At 39.1% G+C, this 27,359-nt stretch overlaps 2 protein-coding genes and 1 long non-coding RNA gene across 4 annotated transcripts; 1 reads left to right on the forward strand and 2 right to left on the reverse strand.

The window, feature by feature from the left end:
* Positions 1–594: 594 nt before the first annotated feature.
* On the reverse strand, positions 595–6,044 carry spag7 (sperm associated antigen 7). Its single transcript, XM_032533443.1, has 7 exons — positions 5,876–6,044; positions 4,393–4,460; positions 3,789–3,877; positions 3,597–3,681; positions 3,428–3,517; positions 1,708–1,864; positions 595–1,595 (listed from the first exon to the last, which is right to left on the reverse strand). Exons 1-7 carry the CDS (start codon positions 5,958–5,960, stop codon positions 1,480–1,482), a joined length of 690 nt encoding a protein of 229 aa, XP_032389334.1. The 5' UTR covers positions 5,961–6,044; the 3' UTR covers positions 595–1,479.
* Positions 2,420–24,795, forward strand: LOC116700342 (uncharacterized). Its single transcript, XR_004334626.1, has 3 exons — positions 2,420–2,430; positions 13,269–13,274; positions 24,683–24,795. It is a non-coding gene; the product is annotated as an uncharacterized LOC116700342 (long non-coding RNA).
* On the reverse strand, positions 14,799–23,418 carry mepcea (methylphosphate capping enzyme a). Of its 2 annotated transcripts, none has more exons than XM_032533429.1 (5): positions 23,083–23,418; positions 20,319–22,168; positions 17,757–17,975; positions 17,480–17,603; positions 14,799–17,380 (listed from the first exon to the last, which is right to left on the reverse strand). In XM_032533429.1, exons 2-5 carry the CDS (start codon positions 22,119–22,121, stop codon positions 17,346–17,348), a joined length of 2,181 nt encoding a protein of 726 aa, XP_032389320.1. In that variant the 5' UTR covers positions 22,122–22,168; positions 23,083–23,418; the 3' UTR covers positions 14,799–17,345. The 2 variants fall into 2 exon arrangements, with proteins under 2 accessions (XP_032389320.1, XP_032389319.1); XM_032533428.1 differs by having other exon boundaries at positions 22,784–23,418.
* Positions 24,796–27,359: the final 2,564 nt, after the last annotated feature.

A 27,359-nucleotide genomic window follows, 5' to 3' on the forward strand; every position in this document is an offset into this window, starting at 1 on the left:
TTGTTCATTGTTATTATTACTATTATAAATGCATCATGTTGTATTATAATGTCTTAGCGGTGTATCATTTTCACTGTGTTATTTAAAGTAGTATATACTATATATATATATATACACACTATAAAATAGTTTAGGAGACAGTTATTATGTCATATAAAATGTAGTGAAGTTAAACATATTTGTAGTAACTTAAAATTAGAGTAATGTAAAGTACCACTAGAGTAAATGCATTTAGTTATATTGCACCACTGCCAAATAAAGACCCTGCATTACCCTCACCAACATAATATATGTGGGTCTCCCTGTGACAGGAGGGCAGATATACGTCAGCTGATATACTGAACTTTAGGCAACTTTAGGCATAGTAGATGACCAGTGAGTGCACTCATGATCATTGGTCTATCTTCTATTACTCCCAGTGAGAATGAACGTACCGCTGAATAATGGTGATTCTACTGTGGTCATTTTTGAGCCTGTATTTTGTGTAGTTGTATTGGATTAATTGATATTGTAAAACCCCCAAAACAGTCTAAAACCAGCTAACATTCAAACTGTAGGCCGTGAAGAATTGAGGGCTAACATTCAGACAAAGACTAATACTGTTCTCCATTTATTAACACACATGGGGGGATAAAAACGTGCAAACATGTTAAAATCGACATCAAGATGCCAAGAAACTTACTTGAGGATATGACAACCAAGAGAGATGTGCTCGATATTCCTAAAATAATTCTGGTACTCCTGCCCCCTATACCGTAATGCCTATTGCAAGCCATCACTTGGCTTAATAATAAAGCAGTTTGTTTGGAGTAACAGCTTAATTCAGTGCAGATGTACATTGAAACAAAGAATATCTCAGACTTAATCACAAACTCCTAAATTCCACAAGACAGTATTTTCTTTTTTAAATGGGATTCCTCTTGAGATGGAGGAAATGGCATGCTTCCAACTTACCAAAGATCTGAAACAGGTAGAGAGTTACAAAAAACAAAAAGTAAAAACCCAAATGAACCCACAATAGAAAGTATTCCTGTTTCCCTTTTATAAGCTGCATTGGATAATTGGAACACTGACTTCTCAGCCATGATTGGCGTAAAAACTTTGCTTTCAGGATGGCCATAGCTCAAAACTGTCAACATTTTAATACAAATGTCACTTAAGATTTAGGGTGCTGAACAACCAGAAACATGTTATTATCAAAACATGTTTTTTTATACTGTATAGGGTCCAATCATGAGTGTGAGAATCTTGATAGTTGAAAGAACATCACGAGCAAATGTTAAAACACATATAGTATAGTAATCCAGCTCCTTGATCAGACACACCATCCTCCACTAAACAAGATTTGGATTCAACGGCTGTCATATAAGTTACTTTAAAATGTCTGAAGTACAAGATATTGCATTATAGGATGAATTAGACTGCTCACACACCCACACCCACACCCACAACAGACAACAAAGCAAAAGTGGTGGTGTTTCAAGAGCTGCTGCTGTGCGCCCCTGAGTCGTCCTCTTGCTTCTGCCGTTTCTTCGCTCGGATTTCATTCATGGCTTCCTCTATGGAGCGCGTGTCCCTCTTGTTGGCCACAGGCACTGGAAGGAAAAAAATTACCAAAATAAGGAGTGAAAAAAAGAGGAGAACTGTGGATAAATTATGTAAGTGAGAAAAAGCAAGACAGGGATCAGTGCAACAACAATTACTCACCACAGCCATAAGCGCTGTTGGCCTCCAGTGTATGTGCTGCATCTTTTGCAGCTGAGGTGCCAATCAGGTGACTGTACTTGTCTCTGTAGTTGGAGTTGGGACATGTTTCTGCCTTCTTTGTCTGACTGGATGCAGTTTCTTCCAATGCAGCTTGTTCCTGCAGTGAAGAGGAAAGAAAGAGCCAGTCCCGGATGAATCAACCCCATATTCATTACATAGTTAGATATCACCCATGTGAAAGGCATTCTAGGAGTTCCTTGGCAGTAAAATTGTAAAACGTACATTTAAATATACCAGTTTCCTCTTAATCTGCCTCACTAGCTTTTACTTCAGTAAATTAATCAACATATTTCAACATCTCTCCTGAGAGGATAATGGGACTTGTAGCAGTCAACTGTAGATCATGCATATTACTGAAAATAAACTGCATGGAAAGGGCAACATAATAATGATAGCCTTAGCCAAAGATCATTTGTGGTCAAGGTTATCTAAATTAAAGCACCGTTTTACTTCTTTATGCTCCATTAAAGTGACAGTCTGTGAAGAAATTGGAGTTTCTTTTATGATCATTTTCTCCCTCTATGCTTGTTGAGTGTGAACAAAATAGCATTGTATTTTGTTTTTAAGAAACAAAAAGGGACACAATAAATCTTTTACAGTGATTTTGTCTGTCTCCCTCTTTGCTTGTTTCACCTTGTGCTGCTGCAGCCTTGACATGGTTAGGTACAGTAGGACACCATTCAATTTAGACTTGGGAATTGAAAGTGATACAGTCAGTCCCTGCAGGAGTTCGACATTTTTTGAGATTGTTGCAGCCTAAAATGCCTGATGTTGCGGGAGCTTTTGTTAAAAAAATTGCGATAAAAGTTGCAATGTATTTTGTATGTTTGTTTAAATGAAGTTGTGGGAGACAGAGTTAGATATATAGTTTTTGTACAGTTCTTCAAAAATTAAAAGGAAACTTGTTTTGAGGAGAATAAAACTACTCTAGTCTGAGTTTTCCTAGTAACCTTACCAAAAAGGCGCAGTGTGCTGCAAATGTTGATATAATGTGATAATGGCTGGTGGATTTAAGACAAAATAATAATAATTTATTGAGTTAATCAAATTTGAACATGTCTGTCAGTGGCTTGTTGAGCTTTCCATTGTTAGTTAATTTCCTATCCTGGCACATTCATACGATTTGATAACGTACTTATTAGACTTTAACTTATCATTCACCTACAATAACAAGTGTAGCTGTCATCCTGTTCGTCTCATCTACGGTTTATCCTGCGTCCACGTGTGTGTGTGTGTGTGTATGTGTGTGTGAGAGTCAGTCTCTGGGGGGAACTCAGCAGCCCAGCCCGCTGCAGAGAGCCGACTTCAGAAACACCAGAGTGAAAAAACGTTACAGTGTACATTGGTGTTAAAATGTAGTCCGGTTGGCAGCACGGTCTGAAATGTCTTTTGCTGTACGTTTTGATGGTAAGTGTAAGATGTTCGAGTCCCACACGTCTCGTTAAACAAAGAAATGAATATGGCCACGTAGGTGTGAAATCCTGGAGGGACTGTACATTGATAGGCCATAGTGAGACAGGCGCTGGGACTTTTACACAAAGGTGAACAGGTATCTTTTTCAGATATGAGAACGACATGTTAAACTGCCATCGGATTAATGTAAAAGAGTGCATGTATGAAAGGGGCCTCGGTGAGACAAAACAAACAAACAGATTCTTACTTTTAATCTGCGCCGCTGCTCAGCCAGCTTGGGGTCCCACTCCTCTCCTTTGCGATAAGCTTCTAGTTCCTCGTCTGATGGGGCAAACTCCTGCCATAGCGCAAGGTGGAAATTAGTCACATTTACCCACATGATATCTAACACTAGACTAAAAGCAAAGTATTCAGACCTTCTTGAAAAGCATGACATAACGGCTCTCCTCGTCCTCTCCGAAAGAAAAAGAAGTCAGACCAGCCACTTCCGCAACATCATGCCTATAAGAGAGAAAGGAATGGCATGTTAATTGTTGTGAGCATATGATCAAACATGCCATTTTTTTTAGCGTAAAATGAGCTTATTATCTGAAGTAATCACTACTTACAATATACTCCTTTCAATCTTCCCCATAGGATTGTATTTTCGTTTCTGTTGTGAACTGTCTTGAATGAATTCAGACACTTCTTTCTCCATCTACAAGAGAGACATGGGGAGTCAGTCTGTGTACTTTTAAATGTGATAAATACCGACAGAGAAGAAGAGAGGCCGCAGGAGCTCTTTGTTAGATCTAATGCAATCCAATACAACTGTTCTGCCATAAAGTCTACTTTTAGGGTGCCTTTAGTGTTTACGTTGGCGTCTTCATAAAAAAGGTGTTTATTCAATTATATATTTAAGCATTTATGTCAAAGTTAAAGGTGGTTGTGTAGTGTACTGCCTTATATTGAGGCGTTTCTAATATTCTGTCCCGCATATCTAAATAAAGAAATGCAAAAGAGTACCAATTACTCAATATAATGAAGTCCAGTACAGCACCAGCTTTAACCATAACCTCGGTAATAAACATATAATTGAATGTGTCAACAAAAACTATTATAATAAACGCTGCAAGTTATATTGGATTGCATTAGACTGTTGTGGTGTACCTAATAAAGCGGCTACTTAGTGTATATTCAATAGTGTAACAGATGTGACACTTAAGCTTTCACCTTTTTCCTAAACTCTGCTTTCTTTCTTCTCTCATCTTCCTCCATCTTCTTGAGTCTTGCTGCTTGCTCTTAAAAAAGAACAGATTTTAAATTGTCGGGTCACGTGGTTTGTTTGTGTCCGATAGCGTTTAAAGTTTCTATTGTAAAACACAGATCACATCGTCTTACAGCTACAACCGGCCTGCTCATATTTTTATAGCCTTAAGTCACGAAAAGGCTAATCAAGAGACAGACTTCTTGTAATCCCTAACCACATTTCCAGAATATTCAGGGCAAGTACACAATGACTAAATTATTTGTTGCATGTGTCTCCAGTCAAACAGCCTCTGATGTTTTATTGCAAGCCATACTCATAACAGTTAATGAAACAGATTTAGTTAGTTTTTATCATCGCCTCGTCTTGTGGTTATGTCCTCACAACAACTTAAAATTAGATGACGTTTGTTTATTTGTAACAACACTATACTCAGCATTGCCACAGTGTCACAATTATGTGCTGGGCTCTAAAAGAGTACAGTTTCACGTGAGATCTGCAAACCTGAAATATTCTTACTAAAATTACTTAAAAAGTGCTATTAAAAAAATACAGAAAAGGAGCTGCTGTTTGTAACTCTGAAAGTCTCAAAAGGGTAGCTTTCAGTAACTTTTAAATACATAGATGATTTACCATCTATCTACATAGCTATAGTATTCATTACTACCAATTAACAAATATATGAATAATTATTATGTACACTTTTTTACAATATTCAATTTTGTCTACTTACAACATGCCCATAACCTGATCTTATAACAAAGGTGGTTCAATGGTGTCTGAAAAGTAAAAGCTGTGAATTAACTGGCAGAGAGAAACGGTAGCTAAAACTATGATCAGAAATGGAAATAATAGGAGAGAGATATTGATATCTTAAGGTAGAGCACTATGAATGTTAAGAGGAAACTTATTTTCTACGTCAACATTCAGGAGGCTGCAGATGAACAGTGCTGGTTGTTTACATGGTGCTTAAAGCAGGTTGTGTTATGTAACAGCCCAGTAACAGCAGCGCCACTTGTATTCTGACTACAGTAACAGTTTGAACATGGTCTCATATTTAATCCATTCATGAATATGATACGGCCAGCAGATTTCGCCATTTTGATTGTATCGAATGTTTCAAAACAGTGAACTCTTTTTAACACAAGTCATTCTTAGTTCATAGTTATTCAGTGCATCAAAAAGCTTCGTTTCCCACATCGCTAGCTAGTCTAGACCGTGACCTCGGGTCTGCAGCAGTCTGCGGACGTGCGGGCTGCGTGGTCCGTTGAGGCGGTGCTAAAGCAGGGCCACAACAGTGCGAGCTCAACTGGCCAAAGGCAGCCACAGCAGTGCTCTGTTCGCCTGTCCTTCTAATTTTTGTCACAAATCTAAGTCCCTTATTATATCCATTTGGACTGTTTTAAAGTAATGCAAAACGAGTCCTTATTTATGCGAAACATCATGTACCTCGAGCCTTTCGTCGGCTTTCCTTGTCGCCGACTGTTGGAGGCTTTTCCATCGAGTTTAAGATTGAGCCTAGGAGGTCCGCCATCTTGGAATGATAGGGCACACACCACTGTTTCGGGGAGGTTGCAGGCAAGCAGGTCGATTTGTTGCTAAAAGTTGCTTAATGGCGTTGTGATGTCATTACGCAAAGACGTAAACTGTATCATTACGTAAAATACACAATTATGTTACTCAAATTGACTATTATAAACACGTTTTTCATGATCTGATTTTTTTTTAGTTATCGGCTATATATGTAGGCCTATATAAGTTTGCTTATCCATATTTTACGATAACATCAAGAACAACAAGGTTAAACAATTACAGCTCTTAAAGTGTATACCTTTTTTAACCTATAGCCTACTGCTAATTAAACAATTGTACTCTGAACAGAATGTGTTTGTTTGATAAAAAAAAAAAAAAAGTAGCTTGTTGTTTAGTTGATACCATGCTTATTCTGCTGCTGCTGCTGCCTCTGGGGTTTGAGGTTTGCAAATTGTATTAAAATCTCCCAGCATCTTTGCTTTGGGAGCTTTCAATAAAGTGTGCAGCTCTTTTGTTTGTCCAATATTAAACGTAGGCCTATAATACAGTAAATGCAACACTTTCAATGGGGCATAATGAGTACTTTTACTTTTGATACTTTACGTGCAATTTGCTGCTAATACTTATATACTCTATATTCTATACTTAAGTAGCAAATGTATCACTCTCTCTCTCTCTCTATATATACGTATATATATATATAGAGAGAGAGAGAGAATGGCTTAATGCACTATTGAAGCCCCACAGTGTGATTCACACTGATGAGATGCACACCCAATTGTACCCAGAGTAACTTTAAATCAACATTCTTTTGGTCATTAATCTCTTTTTTTTTTGTCATACATGCAATATCTTACAAACAAAGGAGTGTGCTGTAGCCCTGGGATTTGAGATGGGAGAGCTTAAAAAAGTTTTTGTTCTTCTCAGGAAAAGTGCTTTTAAATTTGGCAGGTTGCTAAATGTTCTGAATTACAGAATTACAGTGCTGAGCAAGGTGATGCTGCTTGTCATGCTATAAAAACAGTGTTCAAAAATGCATTGTTACAACAAGTACATCTAAAACAAGCACAGTTCCTAAAACTCTGTGTGTGTGCGTGTGTGCGTGTGTGTGTGTGTGTGTGTGTGTGTGTGTGTGTGTGTGTGTGCGCGTGTGTGTGTGTGCGTGTGTGTGTGTGTATATGTGTGTGTGTGCGTGAGAGAGAGAGAGAGAATACTCTAAGCCGTCCACAGTTACAGTGCGTCTTTGAGCTGTGAATGTTTCATCATTTTACAACAGTCATGCCTCAATGTCAATTTAAAGATAAGTCTTATCTCCAGTTTGTGTGTGTGTGTGTGTGTGTGTGAGAGAGTGAGAGAGAGAGAGAGAGAGAGAGAGAGAGAGAGAGAATGAGAGCGATCAAACAAGCAAACATCTTAATAATCACTAGGGGGCATGCTATACAAGTATATGTGTTTGTCTATTTATGCATCTATGCCTTGTGTTGTTATTGTTTTGTTAACAATCCTCCCCTGTGTCACTGGAGCGGCACGTTTTGTGCTGTTTGATTGTAGTTTCACACCATCAGCAATAACACATGAACTTTTGCCATATTCAGAAGTGGGCAGAGCAGTGGTCAAACAGGGGGCAGCCCTGAAAACAGCAGGATAGAATTGTACTGCTTATTGTGTCTAAAACAAATAGATAAGTTACTATTTCACCTACAATTCCATTTTTGGAAGGCTTGTTCGTTTGAAGGAGTCCTTTGTGGAACAGCCATGTAGGGGTGTATGTAAGTACTAAAGAACAGAACCTTTTTTAATTATGTTTCTCTGATGGTAGGTCATTTGTATTGTCTCAATTACAGAACAGGTTGTATAATAAAGTATTGTTTTGAACAAAAAACTTAACACATACAATTACAGTATGGTTCTTTGTAAAATGCCTAAAAGTAATGTTAAATTCTCAAGAAGCTGCAGCTCTGGACTAAGCTGAGTAAGCTGATAGTCCTGACTTTCAGGCCTCAGACTGCCATCATTCAGCGATACTTTGTTATTGTGATTTGGACAGAGCAGGACAGACTCCTCCCCCGTGGGTTGAAATGCTGTATAAATGCAGCATCAGCCTGTCAACAACAGTGTCTGAAAGCTTATTGGTACCTAAACATGAAGGGACTGAGCTTGGTTCTCCTTGTGCTTCTCCTGATGCTCGCAGTCGGGGAGGGTAAGCAATGGATACACCCATTTTCTTCTTGTGCAAGATCAAATCAAGCAAATCATGTTATGGCAAATGTTCAAACTACACTGTGCTCATTAGTGGACTTGCTTGTGTGGCTCTGAGAAGAAGACAAACCAATTATGACATCACAACACAACAGTTTTAGTTAACCATTAAGTAATTGCAAATTTTGTTAAATTTTTTGTTAAACTTTTCAAGATAAATGGATTTAATGTGATTTGTTTATAGATGAGTCCCCAAGTTATGTCAATATTCATCAGATACATGGGAAGAATTTCTAATTCTTTTATAATTATCTACAGGCAATGATACAGAAATGCAGTACTGGACATGTGGGTATAGAGGACTCTGCAGACGGTTCTGCTATGCTCAGGAGTACATCGTTGGTCACCACGGTTGCCCTCGAAGATACAGGTTGGCCTGCCTGGATCATAACTGTGCATACATTTATTTGCAAAGGCCGCATATAAATGATGGCTACTTGAAAGATTATGTTAAGCTGTACTGTCTGTGCTCATTTTCAGGTGCTGTGCTGTGCGATCTTAGCATCTGCATGCACCAGTACAAGGGCTGACATCTCCAGCTCAGGTGTGATCCTGGTTTACAGATGGCATTATTCTGGACTAACCATTTTGACGTTTTTCTCAATCAACCCCTCTTGGACATCTAACACGCTGTGGGATCTGACAATGAGCTTTTGAAGTGGATTTTATATACAGCTCATTTTACAGCTATTAGGTGTGCAGCTGCAATCCAGCTGCTAAGATTTGTTCTTCTTGCTTGAAACCCTGTGTGGCTGATCCTGTATCTCACATTTAATTATGTTTTATACAGTAATCAATCATTTGTGAGCAGTCAGTTTGACTCTCTGAAATGCAGTGTTACCAATAAATGCATGGAAATAAATTAACTGATGTTTTGGTTTGTTGCCGTTCAGTTAGGGTGAACATCACTACCATCTCTAATTAACCCTTGTGTTGTCTTCCCGTCAACCATGAAAAAAAAGAAACATTTTGGTCGCTTTTTTTCAACGTTATTATCGCTTTTCCCCACATTTTTGTCACTTTTTCAATGTTGTGGGTGCTTTTCTTGATGTTTTTTCCAATGTTCTTTGATATTTTAATGTTGACATTTTCAGTGCTTATTTCAACGGCCCATTTTTTATGAAAAATAAATAAAAATTAACTGAAAATGGGTCAATTTGACCCAAAGACAACATGTGGATTAAACCGTCCCAAATGTGATGCCAAGTCATTCTTTAAAGACCCCATGACATGGTGCTTTTTGGATGCTTTTATAAAGGCCTTAGTGGTCCCCTAATACCATATCTCAAGTCTGTTTCCCAAAATTCAGCCTTGGTGCAGAATTACAGCCACTAGAGCCAGTCCCACAATGAGCTTTCCTTAGGATGTGCCATTTCTGAGTCTGTAGCTATTGAGGGCGGGGGGGCTTATGACTTCATAAGGGGCATTTAGGATTCCTGTTCGGCCCATCTGAGCTTTCATTTTCTCAAAGTCAGAGCAGGATACATAGAGTTGGGTTTACACCTATCACCACGTCTAGCCACTGGGGGACCATAGGCAAGCTGGGGGAGCATATATTAATGTTAAAAAACCTCATAAAGTGACATTTTCATGCCATGGGACCTTTTGTAATATATCTAAAATACAGTTATAACACAAACTCTGGAGCCCATTACGTTCTTGGCTTGACTTTAGGGAAATAACAGCATGGAAAGCAGTCTGAGCTGAGTCTGGCATGCTTTCACTCAGCAATAGACAGAACACATTAATGGTCAAGTGACCCAAATAGCTATGATGGAATAGAGCTTTTGTGAATGAAGTATTGTGTCTCTGTGTTTATGTTAATTCACCACTCTGTCTGTCTGGACAACACTGTCTGGAACAGACAGACAATGTCACAATCCACCATTGCAAAGCAAATTCATTGTCATATTGTCTGCCTTTCTTTGTCAAATATCTTTGTCGGTGAACTTTGTTTTATTTCATTTATTGAGGAAGCAATGTGACTATCAGCTGAAAACAAATCCCCCCCCTGAGTTTAAGGCAACATCATTACTGGACAACAAGAAGTCATGATAAATTACTGACAACTAGTAACCAACTGACTACAAAATTCAAACATTTTATTGTCCATGTAGTTACTGAATTAAGTTAAGAGTTAACAGAGCCAGGATCTGAAGATGGTTAATGACTGGTCCGGGCTAGTAGGTGTTAAAGGCATGGATGCTGCTATTTGTAAACACGAGCCGCTGTATTGTGCCACCCTGCATTGTCATCTGAGTGGAATCTTTGTGCTATTCAGACAGTGCAGCGTGACCAAACTACAAAGGGGTAACCCCCCACAAACCTGTTTACACAAGGCTGTCTGTCTTCACAAAGCTGACAGCTTAAAACAGTAAGTTATTACAGGATGGATGTATTTTTAACTGTAACAGTATGGACCTTTGTCACTCTAGATAAACTAGGCTTTAAATACGCTGTGGGTGCTTTCTACAAGTTGAGAAGAAATCCCATAGTGATAGTCTAATTAGAGATGTTCCGATACCGATACCAGTATCGGTATCACCTCCGACACTGCCTAAAACGCAGATATTGGTTTCGGTAAGTGCTGGAGTTTATGCACCGCTCCAATACCATGTAATAAAGCCCTAAAGAAAATCTACGTTACAGTAGTTTATGTTCTTTTTTTCCATCATAACTGACTGTCAAACTGGATAATAAAAGCAATTTCTGTGGCGATTCTTGTTTGTGTTTGTTCATGTTTCCCAAACAGTTTAACCGGAGACAGACCGACAACTCAGATAGAAATCATATCCCATCCATGCAGGGATAGTAGTATACACACTGGTATCGGATCAGTACTCGGTATTGGCCGATACGCGAGCAAAAGGTATCAGAATCGGTATCGGGAAGCAAAGAATGGTATCGGACCGTCTCTGATTCTAATGCTAGCAACAAACTGGTCTTTAACACTGCAGCCCAAGTTGAGTACGAGTGCAGTTCCTCAAGTCTGAGTGACTTGTCAGAAAAAAAATGGTAATTAGAAATTATTTAGAGAGGAAATCACAGACACTCGACTTTAACAATAGTGTCTGTATAGTTAAGTAAAAGTAGTGTTTTTGTCAAACTGAATGTTAATCTCATAACACTAGGCCCAATAAACACATGGCATCATTAAGAAATATGTAAAAGCATCAAGGATGATTTCAGATGACTGTTACTATTTATCCACATAAACTAATCATGTATTATCTTATGAGTATCATTTTTGCACTTTAAAACACCTTTATTTGACGCCATTTTGCTTCCTCAGTCTACCATATAATCATTGTCTATTGTTTGCCTGTATTTCTTGTGTCCTTACTTGCTTGTGTGTTTTTGTTTTTTGCTGTTATTGAAAAAAGGCTGCTGCTGTAACAACAAAATTTCCCCGTTGTGGGATGAATAAAGTATAATCTAATCTAATGTACTAATGTTTTTTTAAGTTTATTTCTGCTTTGGCGTTGAGAGTAATTCCTAAGACTTGTTTTCAAGTGAACACAATAAAATGGCCTCCACTTCATTAGATGGAGCGCTGTAAGTTTGCAGCCTGCCCAAGAAAAAACAACTTTTTACAACTTCCAGTTCCTCAACTAAGCGACTCAGAAATCCAGACTAGTAGAACCCACTCCAGTGTTGTTCTCAGCTGCGTGTAGGTGTTATGCTAAAGTCAGAGCACTTTGGATAATAATTCCTTAAAGGACTTTGACCAGTCTCTTGCATTTAAGAGGCTGCCTGCCACCACTCTAAACCAGTAGCTAGAGTGATGGCATTATCCAGGTGTTGAGCAATACCTGAATTTCATTTGAACACATAATAATGCTTTTGTACATTTTGAGTATTTCTAAAAAAATACAGAAAAAAATGAAGATGAATGAATGCTTTCTAAATGCCATATCACACAAACACAAACAAAAGTAACACCTGTAAAATGCTTTGCAATAAACAACAATAGCCCTGCAATAAACATTACCATTGGGATACAGTTGTATTATAAAATAAAGGTTTTGTTATTTGTGTCCAGACCCTGTGCCAACTTAACTTTGGACAGTAGGTCTTTATGTTTGATGATCATGTAGACATGTGAGCTGGTCACAGGGGCTGCTCTTCCCACATGCAGGAAATCAATCAACCTGACCTGTTTCCAGATGAAGCGGATGGATTAACTCATCGCTTCGTTCAAAGTAGGTTGGTAACAGATGCTGCAATTATCACTCGAATAAGAACACTTATGGGCAGACCAGCTGACTTGCTGAACATGTGAATGGTAGCAAAATGTGAAAAAGCTGGCATGACTAATATGATGGGAGCATAAGAACCAGAGATAATGTATAATATACATATACATACATACATATTTAGTTTACTAATACATACCTTAATGTCTGTACAACAAATTACATTTCATTTGAATTGCCTTAACAATAAAAATGGCTGTACAAGCAAAGACGGAACCACTGAATCTGGAACCCTGTTTAATCAATTTAAATGTAAAAACATTCAGATATATCTTCTTTTTCAGGCATACAAAACCAAATGCTTCCCTGACAGAACAGATATTTTCCCCAACAGTTTTCACTGAAAAATTATTTTAGAAAAATCAAGGTAAAACATCAACTTGAATGGCGAAGAATGTACTGAACTAGTTTAAGTCCCTCGAGTCGTATCAGTGCAAATTTAACATGAAGAGTTACATTTTAGAGGCATTCAAAATCATACACCCATAGAGTTTATGTATTTGTGCGCAACAAAGATGTTTTAGATATTTCACTACAGCTGTACAATTTCATACTTTCATGTAAGAAAATGAGTAGATGAGACGCAGGAACGCAAAGGTACAGCCATTGTTTTGTCAGGGCTTTAGTGTGTTTCTGGCAAAATATGTGATCAATATTTCATTCCTTAACTCTTACAATTGGGTTGTAGCTATATGATTAAAAAATTAGCTACAACCGAAAGTTGCTCCGCTGTCCCGAGGAAAATCTCTGGGATATTGTGCATGGGATATGAGATAAAATTTAGAAAATGTGAGCATAGCGTTGGATGTTAAGTTAACTTTCTTTGGCATCCAGAGGTCTGCTGCACAAAGAGGAATAACTGAATAATTAACATAAGATTAACATAAATAAAACCCATGACAGCTCTCTCAGCAAAAAACCAGATGATGAATAGGTCCTCATAGCTGCAAATACAAAACTTGTAAATACACAAAACAAATACAATAGGGTGTGCTTTCACTGCAAATTTTCTGACCATATTTACTTTTGGTTTCTTTGCAACATTAAAGTTTTTGTCTATTTTGTCTGTGATTTAATTTCATAAAAATAAACATCACACTGACTTTAAGGGGATTACAGAAAAGGTTTTACAGCACTATTAATGACCACATGCTATTGGACATCACCAGCGAAGACAAGATTTAGCCAAGGGGGTAAGCCAGCCTTGACAAAGCATGCCTCCTATGGCGCCATTTTGTTGCTATCAAGCGATCCCCCGTCATTAGCATTCTGTTGACTGCCATTCATTTGGACGTCACTCTCACAGCCAATAACTTTACATCTGAAGTGTTTAAAGTCTCTTATTGTCCATTGTTTATTTCTAAAGAAACACAACAATGTATAAAGGCTCCATTACCTTATACCTCACATTATGGCTCCGTAGCAGACGGTTTTTTAAAATAAGCTAACGATTGTGTCATAATGTCGCATAGTAGAGGAACTACTACAGGATAAGCTTGCAGGCAGTTTCGGCTTACATTAGCTGTTTAGGTTTAATAACTAATGTTAACTAGCATCTTAGTTAGCAATAATTAGCCTGTGCCTATGTTATCTCCTAACATATACCTACGCTCTCTGTCTCTGCTAGATTAAGAATGAGATTTATCTTGGCACAGCTACAAGAATACTCTACGTTTTCAAGCTCAAGTGGAGGCTGCGTGATAATGCTCAGGACTCACTGGAAAAGTGCTTCTAATATCATTCACTGGTCTCCGTTGAAAACAACGCTGTCACATTGCCCGTTTCTTATACTGTCTATGGATTTAGCTTGGATACCTGGACTTATGAGTCAGGCTTGTTGGGTTAAAATCTCTAAGATGTTGCTGCTGAGACAGTAAGGTGCAATCTTTCACATTTGATGCAAAGCACTCACTTGCTTTAAACACTTTGTTTCACAAATAAAATACTCGAGAAGGAAATCCTTCGTTAGTACCAGTAGTGCAAAAAAGCAAAATGCCCTTGAAGTTACAGCTGTAAATTTAAGCCTGAGAAACCGATCAATATGCCCTCAGCGTGTATAAAAGGGTAACACTGGGGCTGGACCACTGCTGTCTTAGTTTAGGAGAAAGACTTGGTGACTTGGTGCCCCGTGCTGTGTCGGATGGGCCGGCAGAGGTTGAAGCCAATCCTCTTTCAATTCAGAATACAACCTAAAGCTTTATTGTATAGGTTAATCGGTGTTCCACAACTTGTTATAAAAGGTTTGATGGAAAAAGCGTTACATATCTTTTTCTATTTTGAAGAATTTGAAAAGATAAAGTGAAATGAGCGCATTAACAACAACAATCCTTTCAAATGGTTTATAAAAAAAATAAAGAGCCAATCTAACAATCCATGTGCCTGCCAGGACAGAACAAAGCAAACACATCAGAACATTGCAATGTACATATTCCTTTGTTGTTACAGAGCTGGATTAGCTGTTCGTTTTAGGACAAAAACTCTGACTCACTCACAAATTGGCAGAGAACATTTGAAAAAACACCAAAAAAACACACTGGAAAATGACAAAAGCAGTTATGAACTTAATATTGACAACAGAAAAACAAAATTTGCTAACTTATTTACATTGATCACTTTCTAAAATAGAAACATATTCATCTTCTCCATCATCTACTACTCTAGTATGCCAAATGCTGCAATTGAACCAGCCACAAAAAAAGGAAGCTTTTTTTTAGTCCCCAGCCACTTGAAAGGTTGTAGATGAGCGATGCTCAGTGCACACCAGTAAAGATACAATCACAAAGACTACCCACAAAATAGTTTGGCAGAGCTTCAATACAAACAGCCTATGAATATTTCAAATGGTAAAAAGTCATATGGATATATTTCAGTCCTTTTTTACTAACAATCCATTTTCTACAAATGTCAATTTTTGTTCCGTCTTACAGAAGTTGATTTCGACTCAGGAGCCCAAAAGTGATTCTGATGCTGTTCGAATGAATGCCTGTCCACTGATGATGATTATCAGACCACACAAAACAATGCATGTGTCGGATTTATGTAGCACTGAAGACACTGTAGCAACTTTCTAATGACAGGTCTCTGTCTTAAATCTTACACTCAAACATACTCTGTCACTGGAGACATTGTAAACAACATATAAAAAGGTAGGGCTATGGCTTACCTGTCATTAAAAATATATACATTTGATCACTGCTTGCTACAGATTTACCTTGCTAAATAGTCCTTGTGGTTTCTGTGCTAAATTATTGGGCTGAGCAAACACCTGGGTGTCAGCACAGCTGATCAGCCATTAGGATGGCGAATCGAAAAGGCTTAAAGAACCCAAGAAGTGATTTGTTGCTTCCTAAACAGTCCAGACTCTTAAGTAAATTACACAGGCCTGAAGGTCTACATTCAAAAAGCCAAAACTATTTTCTCGAAAATGTAAATATTAGATTTTTCCATTTGTACTTTGTGGTTCAACATTTTAACTGATGTCAGGTGTGAGGTACCATACTGAGTACTCTTCCCAGTGGTAGTAGGGCTGCGTAAACTACGGACTTTCTCCATGTCATAATAGCAGAGTCTAATATTTGATGACATTCATCATGGAAAAAAATAGAAGACAATACTTTGAACATATGCTGGCCGGGCACTGGATAAGCTTACACTAGTTGTAGTTTAGTTTAGGCATTTTACTGGATGGCTGTTCTGTTTCGTTTGTTTTTGGCTGTTTTCAGTGCATGTTTCTCATCGTGCATTATTGTCTTAATCACTTAGACAAGCCACTTTTCACTTCAAAGCTTCTTAGGTTTGTGCAATTTAGGAGCTTTTCATATGGTCCATTGCAAAATGTGGACTTACAACATTTTCACAGCTCTGTAACAGATTAAAGTTAATTCAGCTCCAAGACCTAATTTGCAAAAAAAAAGAAGACAAAACAAACTATATATTAGGGTTGGAGAATGGGACAGATATACCAGCTATTGACAATCTATAGCTGATGGAATTTGTTTGGCCGTTTTAAATTTCCCAAAATATTTGCATTTATACGTCCACCACAACAGGATTCAAAACTTCAAACATTATGCAGATATGTAACCACAAAGAGCACAATTTCTATGCCGTCAGTAGTGGCAATGGTGCCGGCAATATGAGGCTTTATTCATAAGCTGCATAGTGTCCTACACAGCATAAAGCACATTACCTGCACTCCAGTGTGGCTTTTTAAAATACATTATGTCAGTATGAGCTGAGTAATGGCTTTGGAATCCAGTGGTGTACTGCTGTTTTGCAAGTGCAATGCACAATTGGTCACATTGGAGCTAATGTAGTGAATGCACCATCAATCACCACTTAACATGGATAAGCTGGTCAATTGGAAAAGTCTGCCCTATTGCCCAACCCTAACATGTAAACCGTATGTTGATGCGGTGGCACAGAACAGTTATGAAAACAAAGTTTTGAAAGTAAAGATATATGGCCAAAGATTTTGAAACACGTTGTGGCCTTGCATCAAACTGGAGCATCATTAGCACGAGGATGGTCCAAGGAAAGAATCAGCCAAGCACCTCTTCTACAGTCTGGCCCAGCTGGGATGTCCAAGTTATACACTGTGGAGTTCTACCCAAGTTCACTCCATACTCTTTGAGAATTTGTAGTCACGGAGGATTCTGATAAAATACCTCTTCTAGACACATCTCATCTTTACGAAATTGATTCCACTTTTGGTCCCATTCTGATTTCTTAATTTCATCTTCAGCGGCTGAAAAGCTGGAGTAACTGTTAAGGACACTGATGATTCCTTGCAGTCCAGGGCAGCTGGCTGGCTTCTATGTATGGTGGTGGCTTAGGCTACTCACATTCAGTGATCTTCAAGGCAGGAGCGGTCATTTGTAAAATAAGTAGATTGGCCTCTGAAAACCTGTTACAATGGGGAGGAAAAAAAAAGGTTCTAAATGACATTAAGTGGTAGATCACATGCATACACATACATATGTTCTGACAAAATTGGAATACTTACCTCTTATTGAACACTTGGGGGCCCCAAGGTACTCAGAACTGGTGAAGCCCACCTCTGTTGTAAGGTATGATGAAAACTGGTCAGGTTTGAGGTGGATGCTGTGAAAGTTCCTGCTAATATTATCCTGTCAAGTGAGAGGGAAAACAAATATTTTAGCCGATCAAACAAAGCTTTAAAAATAACAACTTGGCACTTGGTATATCCCAGGTAGTTCAGCTTTGTTACAAAATTCATGGTTTGCATCACAACAGCCCTCTTAGTCATCTTAGTTTCTTACCGTCAGCTTCTTCCTCCTCACATAGGACTCCCAGGGCTGTGGCTCCAGAATGAACATGCCCCCAGGACGGAGATGTCTGTAGACTCTCTTGAAGAGCCTCTTGAGGCCGCTGTCTCCCCAGTTCAGGTGAACCCATTTGGTAACGCTCAGGCACATGATCACGTCGTACTCTGGCCGCTGAGTCAAAAGAAGATTATCGTTCTCCAGTACATAATTGGCCTAAAAGGAGAGAAGAGGTGCAGTGAGAAATAAAAAAACATGGCTTTGAAAGGACAAACTATTTTGTGCTACTCACAGCACCATGTCTGTAACAAAGTCAAGATTTTTTTCTGAAACAAACACATTAGGGGTACAGCCATAGCTGGAAATCTGGTATTGAAATTCTTTTCTTTTTCTTTTTTTTCCTTTTCAAATTGATTGACGTAGAGAAAGTGTCTTAGATTTGGTTTGGGTTCTATTGGACAGCAGAGTGCAGTGACGTGTAGGTCGACCTCACTGGTCTACAAACCATCACTTGCATAGGCAAGCTTCAGGTCAGACAGAGGAACCATATTGATTGATTAATATATAACTTTAAAATAAATTTTATTAAAAGACAGCATGCATTTGTATGTGACAAGCAAACTTTCAATAAAGGCAGGAGGCAAAGCAAATGGTACAAGATGAATATGAAAGCGTGTGTTGAGAAGTCCAGAAATGGATTTGCTGTAATAGTACATCTATCACTTTGAGTTATGTATCTAGTATAAAATATAAAAATAAAAAAACTTGACTCCCCCTTCTCAAATATGGAGATACATATGTGCATTACTGATGCTGAATGATAAAAAAAGAGAATAGGAGGACAGAAGAGTAGAGTTGAGGAGAAACAAAAAAGGAGAGTGTTATTTGATCCTGATAAACAGAAGGCAACTGGGAACAAAGTTTGGGAACTTGATTATCAGAACAGACAACTTTATAGCCACATTGCAACCCTGGTGAAAAGGACAGACTGTTTCCTCTTTCCTGCTTCCATCAGTTCTCAAAATCACTGGCAGTGTCAGAAAATAGTGAGCCTCTGGATGGAAGTGCACACAAGGTGTGCAACAGAAGTAAGGATGGACAAACTAGTGGTAATTCCCTCCATTATCGCAGCTTCAGCAAGCAATGATAAACTCAAGACAGGAAACATGACTCAGAAAATCAAACAGGTGCAAATGCTTCCTTATTAAAAGGATCTAACCATGACAAAAATCTGGCCAACATGATTGATTCATATATCTGTATTAAATTATAAGGAGGGAAGAAACCTGTGTCCCGGGAGTGGAGTAGCTTTTGGTAAACAAGAAAATCTGATTTTACTGATTCCCAGTTATTTTTAAAGTCCCAAAGTTATTAAAACTTTCCAACAGTGCATATGTGCCATGCCAATGTCCTGAAAGATCTACAGTACATGATTGAGTCATCTTTGTAGGCCTAATCACAATCACTTAAAAAAGGAAATCCGTAACACAAACATACAAATACTTAATTTTAATATCAATGTATGCTCAATTACAATGTTAATTTGCATGCAATTGAAAACTGCTATTCATTTTCATGCTACATTTATACCATATGCGTCTTGTCTAGATAAGCTACATGATGCTATAATAGAAGTGACCAACCGTGCTGTGGCAATGCTATCGCTAATCTAGAGGCAAGACACTTATCAGGTTGCAGGGAGAGTAAGTGGGTGCACCAATTATGTCAAGTCCTCTTGTGAATACAGTCACACCTCAGAGTGTTTTTGGATGCGTTTTAATATGTTTTACAATAGACAGGGGCGGGTTTCTTTTCGGGCGGCACAATTGATCGCAATTTTAATCAAAAATCGCAATATGGGCTAGTACAATATCCAAATCGTAGGGGTTTACACACCCATGCTAAAGTTGATTAAAATGAGGAATAAAAAAAAACATCTTTTGGAAAGTGATCTTAATGCCTTAATTGAAAAAAATTAGGAAAATCCAACCTTTTAAAGGCCAACAACTTTCTTTGTGAATAAGTAATGTAATGTAAATAAATAAATGTTCTTCCTTAAATTACAGGGGGCATAAGTATACACACCCCTATGTTATATTCCCATATGGGAAGGCATATTTCTATTTTTTAAAGACCAGTTAATTTATGGATACAGGATACTATGCATCCTAACAAAGGCCTTTGGAATTAAAATAACCCCCCATAATCACATACCCTTCACCATACCTAGAGGTATGTTATTTCAGTTAGCCTAATAGCTGATTTGTACTGAGAGATGATCTTATGGAAAGTTCCCCATGCCTATCTCTTCGTATGGTGAAGAGTATGTGATGATGTGGGGAATTTCCAAAAGATGGTTTTTAATTCCTCTTTTTAATCAACTTCAGCACGGGTGTGTAAACTTATGTTTCTGTTTATCATTCTGCTACCTTAGTCTTAATAAACATGTAAGATGCAGACATAATGCATTCAGCATGTAATTGACCTTCATCTAAGCTCCCAACATGGGAACCTCATTCACGCTGCCACCAGATGTTCACATAGGCAATGCCGTCTTACCTTGATGAAGGACACATTTGAGGGGAACTCTCCGGGCCTTGTGGTGGATGTTTCTGTTAGTGGAGGTGCAGCAATGGGCCCCCTGGAGATCCGTAGGGACATGGGAAAAGAGCAGCTCACAGAGTGATCAGCAGGGGGTGAATCACAATCTTCCTGCTCCATTTCCTCTGTTTTGTCATCCTGCCTCTGGGTCCCCACCTCGTCTGTGTGACTGGAGTCATTGTCATTTGCAGCCTCTGCAGGGCCACTATCTCCTTTCACCAGTTTACCGTTTTCCTCCCTGCTCTCGGCTTCCTTGTGCTTCTTTTCGGTGTCTGTGAGACTCTCATTTCCATTCCTCGTCTGCTTAGTGCTCTTTTTCTCCTGCATCGCATGCCTGGCCTCTTGGGTCTGCAGTTCAGACAGATAATGTCTGATATTCTTACGAGCTGCATGTACCAGACCACTGTCAATATCCAGGCCCACTATGCGGGCAGGTCTTAGCATTTTGGCAATATAGAGTGTTAGGTGGCCTGAGTTGCACCCCAAATCCAGAACGTCTTTACCTTCAAACCATTCGGGACGAAGCACACGTACCCGTCCGTCTTCACTGGCGCCTGGGTTGCGGTAGCCATAATACTTGTTGTAGTTCCCATACTGGAACTTCTTCTGTTGCTCCTTCGCCTGGGTGTGGGGCTGCTGGTGCTGGCGACCTCCTGGCCCTGCTTTGGGACCACTCCTTGGTGTGTGGAAGGACTGGGAATTTCTCGATGTACCACAACTCCTGTCTACAGATACTGACTTTCCAATTGGCGTAGAATGGGTCACAGGGGCCTCCATTTTTCCGGAGTTGCGCCGACGTTTGCGTCTGCTTGTGTGCTGGTTTGGTGCCCCCGATGTGGAGGTTGTGGAATCCTCTATTGAAACAGATATCATCTCCTCCTTGCAGCTGGCTGAGTTGTCAGCTGAGTGCTCATGGGAATCCCCTGCGACACTGGAGAAACTGTTGGACTCTTTGGAGACATCTAGTGTAGAACATGAGGCTAGTATACCTGGAAGTGGTGTGGAGGTGCTAGTTTTAACCTCGCTTTTTCCTGATTCTGAGAGGTTGATCTGTGTGGTTGAAATCCCACCACCTCCACCAACACCTCCACCTCCTCCTCCATGGTGTCTGTTGCGGTGTCTCTTCCTGCCACCACTTTTGAAGGGGGACACCAAAAAGCTGCTGCCTGCTATCCCACTGTTCAGGTTCAGTGGATCTGTTATATCTCTGGGGATGAGGATTTCCACAGGGTCTCGACTCTTCGCTGGCAGCGGGGAGGATTTGGGTGTCTCTGCATTGAGTGCCCTGTTGACCTCCTCATCCATCAGGCTGTTGAGATTCAGTGGGTCAAAAATGTTCCCACCCAGGAGGAAGTTGGTAGGCAGGACGGAGTCACTCTCAGAGTTGGCCCTTCTTCTCCTCTTGCCAGATGTCGGATGCTTGAAACTAGCGGTTGCTGTGTAGCGGCGCTTTGTTAGTTTTGTTTGTTGCTGTTGTTTGGAATGATGAAAGCTGTTTCTGCGATTGATGTTATTGTCGTTCCCTCTGGCTCCCTGTCCAGCACTCTCTGAGTGGGTAAGCGCAACAGTCGTGCTGACTTGTTTTGGAGAGGCTTCAGGGCCTGAGACAGGACAAGCAGCTGCAAAATCAGGGGTGGCAGCGGTACCCTCCACCATCACAGTTATATTGCTGTATCCTCCAGTACATTCTGAGAGCTGCAGAGCTGAAGTTGAGCTGGCCTGTGGACTGCCAGTTTTTACAGTATCCTCATCAACAGACATCACTTCTGGTTTTCAGGACTGATGCAGACATGGAAATTATTCTGGATCTGAAAGTCAGAGAAAACATCTGTCAAATTAAAAACTTGAATAGTATAAATCATGTGAGGTATGGTGAACAATGTTACATAAAATTAGGTTGTTGCTTCAATCACATACACTTAGAACTACAATGCAGTCACTCATACAATTTACTATATTATGCTTTTGAGATTCTCACACTTGAGTCCAAGGACCTGGACCTGAGGGTCATTTAAAGTGTGGTCAATCACTTTGCATTTACAGAAGAAGATGTACCAGATGACTCTTAATTTTAAAAGGTCACATCCTAACATAGCAGTGTTTCCTCTGTTAATGTTATCTATAACTAAACTAAGTGTAGTCCAGCTGCTTTATAAGTAACGATCATATAATAATTATGAGAATAAAATATATGTTGAATATTAAAACCTCAACTTTAAAAATAACTTAGACACAAACAGCAAAATATGAGACATAACAATAATTATTGCCAAAAGCAACACCGTTGTCTTAAAATTACAGAGGAAACACTGCATAGTGTTACAATAATAACAGTCCCCGCTTTAGATACGGTGTCTAGGACTACGTCATTATTAGATTGAGTATCTGACATCTAAAGCGTGTCTACTCAAGGGGTTACTGACCTGAAAAGTTTAGCTAGGAGTCCTCCCTGTGTTGGACAGTTAGCTATCTAGTTAGCAAGCTAGCTCTTAGCTTCTTTATTACGGGCCAGAAGACTGAAACGTCGACTAAACGTTCAGCTCCACTCCGGCCAAAAAGCCGATACTAGACAAACAGTCAACTAGCTACACAGCTCGATGTGCTGCTGGCTAAACCCCCACTTAAATCGTGAGTCACAATAATAAAAGCGATACTATCTACCAGATTTCTATTTCTACGCAAACAGTCAACAGTGTAGTCACCATCAAACTAACAGTCTCACCTCACAGTTCTCCCCCGCCTCCGGCCGGACTGTCACTACCGCGCACTCTCTCGACTAGAGCTAACGTTAGCGTAGCTAGCACTCAAGTGTTCCTACATCAATACAACGGTGGCAAGCAACGCAAACAAACAAGTAAACACAGCGCGGGTATCCCGTACTAGTCAGCCCACAGTTATTGTTCATTTGCCCTCCAAAATGTCTTGTCGACTTCTTCTGTGAACTCCTAGTCGCCCAGTGTCAGACAGGTTGGTGAATAAATTATTCCATTCGCTGATAGAGTTGGCATGGCGGCGCATCCGGGCTCCAAACTGTCCAAGATGACAGGGGCGGAAATCAGTGACTGGAGGAGAACTCTGTCTCTGGGCTAACAGATTATAATGAGCCTCATTGATCCTCATAGCAAGTAAGGCTGCAACCACCGACTATTTTCGCTATTGATTAAGTTTAATCGATTCATTTTTAAAATTATGTAAGATAAAAAAACAGAGACATATTGCAAATCCTTTAAAAATGTAAATGTTTTGCATTTTCCCGGTTACATTTAACGTAGCAGTTAAACTTTTACAAAAATGACAATCATTTTTTATGTCAATCGACTTGACTAATAGTTCCAGTCCAAACATTACTTTGTGGTGTTATAGTATCCATATAATCTTAGGCCTTTTGTTTTACTTTTAATATATTTTCAACTCAAAATGTAGTTCTGTCCATTTGAGGACAATCTATGGTGTAAACATAGCCTACATTTTGTGTTTTTTCTTGAACATTCTAATTACCATATAGCAAGACCTTGATATGCAACCAAGTCCTCCTCAGAATGCTAAATCCTTCATCATCTTTTTCACTTTTGTCTTCTCTCCACACAGATGTAGGAGTAACCATGAATGCCACTTCAAGCTCCTGGTAAGGTAGCACACAAATCATTGCCAAATGTTGGATGTTATTGGATGCTATATGTCACTTCAATTTAAAGACTACTTTGTTATTTGGTTTACCACCGCATTGCAGCCATGGCTACAATCCTCAAGCCAGTTGGTGCTGTGGTTTTCATGACACCCTAACAGTCAACTTCAAGGCCACAATCTACAAGGAAGGCTTGTTCTATAGGCTAAAATGTGTGCCACCAGAAACTTAATTTTAATAATTTATATTTGAATTAGAATTGCTAAACTTGAATAATTGCATTGAAAAACTGAATTTGAATCAAATAATTTGAAGTTGTATTGTTTAATTTGAATCATTGCATTGAAAAACTGAATTTATGTAGTATAATTTGAATTTGAATTTTTTTTGTTTGAAACTGAAGTCCAATGAAATTTGATCCTCACTGAAAATTCAACTCTCTAAATATGATCACATTCAGTTCTCACAATTCAAATTCAGTTCTTGGGGCAAACCTCTAGCTCACTTAGTAAGAGCGCTCGCCCCATTTCAGAGTCCTGCAGCGGCCAGGGTTTGAATCTGACCTTTGGACCTTTGCTGCGTGCCCCCACCTCACTCTCTCCCTTTCATGCCTCTGAACTGTAATAAAGGCAAAAAAGCCCCCAAAAAATAATCTTAAAAAAAGAAGAAAATTCAGTTCTCAAAATTCAATTTCAAGTTATGCTGCGTTCCAGACACAATTTTTAGTCCGTACGTTACGACTTCAAGTCACGACTCACAACTTGGTAGCATTCCAGGCAAAGTCACAACAAACCCTTCCAGCTAGCGTTAGCTAGCATTAGTCAACAACAAATTTTGGACTTCATTTAAAAAACATAACCTGTAGTAGTACACAATCATATATGTATTGTTTTGATTACAATATGCGGGATTACTTTACGTTTATTTAATTCTATTTCTCACTGTTAATCACCGGCACCTGTACAGAATCAACAGGGGTCAACATTGTTGTTAATGTGTGTGTGACACCCATAACTGTAACTGGGAGTACAATGATGTGGTATGAGTTCACGAGTTGTAAATTACGGGTTTGACTGCCGTTCAAGGGCACTTTCACGGGTAGAAGTTTGGGAAAACACGAGTTACAGGTTGCCTGGAATGCAACATTACTGTGACAGACATCCGGGTAGTTGAAGGATGAAGGAAGAGCAATCGACCAGCTGAAGGTCTGCAAATAATCTATAAATTGTAAAGTTTATATATGCAATTTAGTGATGTTTTGCTCTGTTATGTCAGTTTCCTTCTGTGGAAACACCACAATGAGGGGCAGACCAGTATAGTCTATATCCTTGGCGTTCCACTTCCAGGATTGCTCCGTTGCTGAAAGAAATTCCGCCAGATTTTACAAATTTAGGCCAGAAGTCCGTTGCCTTGGGCTTCCTTTGTGTTCCAGTTTTAAACTCCGGTCAATTTATGGGGATTATGGTTACCCTTTTCTCAGATCTCCGTGGAAATACAGACAGCTAGCTTGACTATCGGTCCAATCTGAGTTTTCTACACAACTTAAACAACTTTTGAATGTACACATGTTCCACCAAAACAATTTCTTTGGCGGGCCTATTTTACAGCGGCACTGCGGCTTTTTCCGGTGCCTAGCACCGCCCAAGATGATTTGGTTTAAAGAAATGCCAACGAACCAGAGCAAGGTATTTTCCCATCCCCGAAGGCTGCGTGAACTAGTCAGACCCTCCTCTGCAGCACCGTGGTGGAGGAAGGTCTGGCAACACGAGACTAAAACCAATATGACTCCAATACAAGTTCATTAAAATGAAACACATTGCACAACTTATCCAACATATCATGCTTTACAATTTTTGGGCTATTAAGTTTGAAATCAGAGGATCACCGTAACAAATGTTTGGGGAATAAAACATGATATTGTGGCGAAGAGTTGTGCAACATATATTTTTGATGGATGTGTTTGGTTATGTCAGCAAAACTTTTCCTTTGTAAATGGATACAGCATTATAATGTACGTTTATAAAAACTATATTTTTGTCGTAGACTGAAGGTTTAAGCATTACACTTACAAAAGTACACATCTGATATGTTTAAAGTCTTCTATATGTTTTTTCATTGCATCCAGTCCAACTCAAAATATGAATTTGCATGGCTGTAACCTAATTTTCCATGCAAGTAACATGCAACAGCATTTTCTCCACTGTTTTCTTGAAGTGAAGCTCAAAGCAGGGAAAGAGGACATGGTCAGACCTTTCCCCCACTCCTTGCAGTTACGTAATTAAATTCATTAGTCAATGTGCGCCACAAAAATTATGTCAAGAGATATTCTGCTGAAAGGTGGTCAGTTCTGAAGTTAATGGAGATGCTAGCTGTCCTCCAAATAGCCATTAGGGGGAGACATAAGATGAGTTGTGGACACTACAGGCTGTACACCTACAGAAATGCACCATAGCATAGTATTTAATTTTCCTCTCTTCCGCTTTCTCACACATCATTTCTTTTTAATCATACTGTCTGGTGGCAATCATAATGGCTTCATTATTGCAGTGCTGCACATTGACTTAAAATGTTGCAGGTCAGCTTTCCCAATACGTTGGTTTATTTTGGAATAGAAGAAATAGAGGAAGACATTTCTTTTATAGAGTAATTTTGTGGTCACAAGAAATCCTCACATTGTTGTTGGTATGACGACTAATGAGTCAAAAAAAAAGAGCGGCCTCATTCCACACAGAGAGAGGATCCAGCACTACAATCTGCAGCTGTAGCAACAGGAGTGTTTATGTTTTTAAGTGGAAAGAAAGGAAAACACTACCAGCCAGTTTCTCTATTGATACTACAGGCTGAAAGTTTTGGCCCACCAGCTTTCTCCAAATCCTCCGGGGTTTCATGACTGGACTCATAGAGATAACCATACCATATCCGGAAACATTCAGGAAAATCCAAAGTTGGTATATAGGCGAAGCTACATATATATTCCCAAATATAAATTAATAAGTACTCTGGCAGCTTTAACTCTAGATTTAGAGTTTACCATGGCCAGTTGCAGAAATCTCTTAGCATGAAACACACTGTATGTAGAACCACTTAAATCTGAGATTTATGCATATTCAAAAAAACATTTTTACTAATTTAACCACCTGCTGGCATTCAAAAATATGCATAAAGAAGAGCCATCTGACTTATTCATGCAAAACTAGCTACACACATAGACAATGTAATTAAAAGACAGCTTTGAGTCAGTTACTCCTGGAAACTAATGTTACATGTGAAATTGTATATACCAATATATCACATGTGAATTAAATTTTCTAAATAAGTGATGAACTGGAATTGTTAAATATAAATAGGATCAATTGTGCATTTTGTGGACTTTT

The sequence above is a fragment of the Etheostoma spectabile genome, chromosome 13 (assembly GCF_008692095.1).
Source record: "Etheostoma spectabile isolate EspeVRDwgs_2016 chromosome 13, UIUC_Espe_1.0, whole genome shotgun sequence".
NCBI classification, from domain to species: Eukaryota; Metazoa; Chordata; class Actinopteri; order Perciformes; family Percidae; genus Etheostoma; species Etheostoma spectabile.

Coding starts and splice junctions, on each gene's coding strand:
- mepcea (XM_032533429.1), bottom strand. CDS start 22,121: ATGTCTGTTGATGAGGATACTGTAAAAACTGGCAGTCCACAGGCCAGC. Junction 17,976..20,318: donor CAAATGTGTCCTTCATCAAG/GTAAGACGGCAT, acceptor CTCTCCTTTTAG/GCCAATTATGTACTGGAGAA. Junction 17,381..17,479: donor CCCCAAGTGTTCAATAAGAG/GTAAGTATTCCA, acceptor CCATTGTAACAG/GTTTTCAGAGGCCAATCTAC.
- spag7 (XM_032533443.1), bottom strand. CDS start 5,960: ATGGCGGACCTCCTAGGCTCAATCTTAAACTCGATGGAAAAGCCTCCA. Junction 3,518..3,596: donor ATGTCATGCTTTTCAAGAAG/GTCTGAATACTT, acceptor GCGCTATGGCAG/GAGTTTGCCCCATCAGACGA. Junction 1,596..1,707: donor CAACAGCGCTTATGGCTGTG/GTGAGTAATTGT, acceptor TTTTCCTTCCAG/TGCCTGTGGCCAACAAGAGG.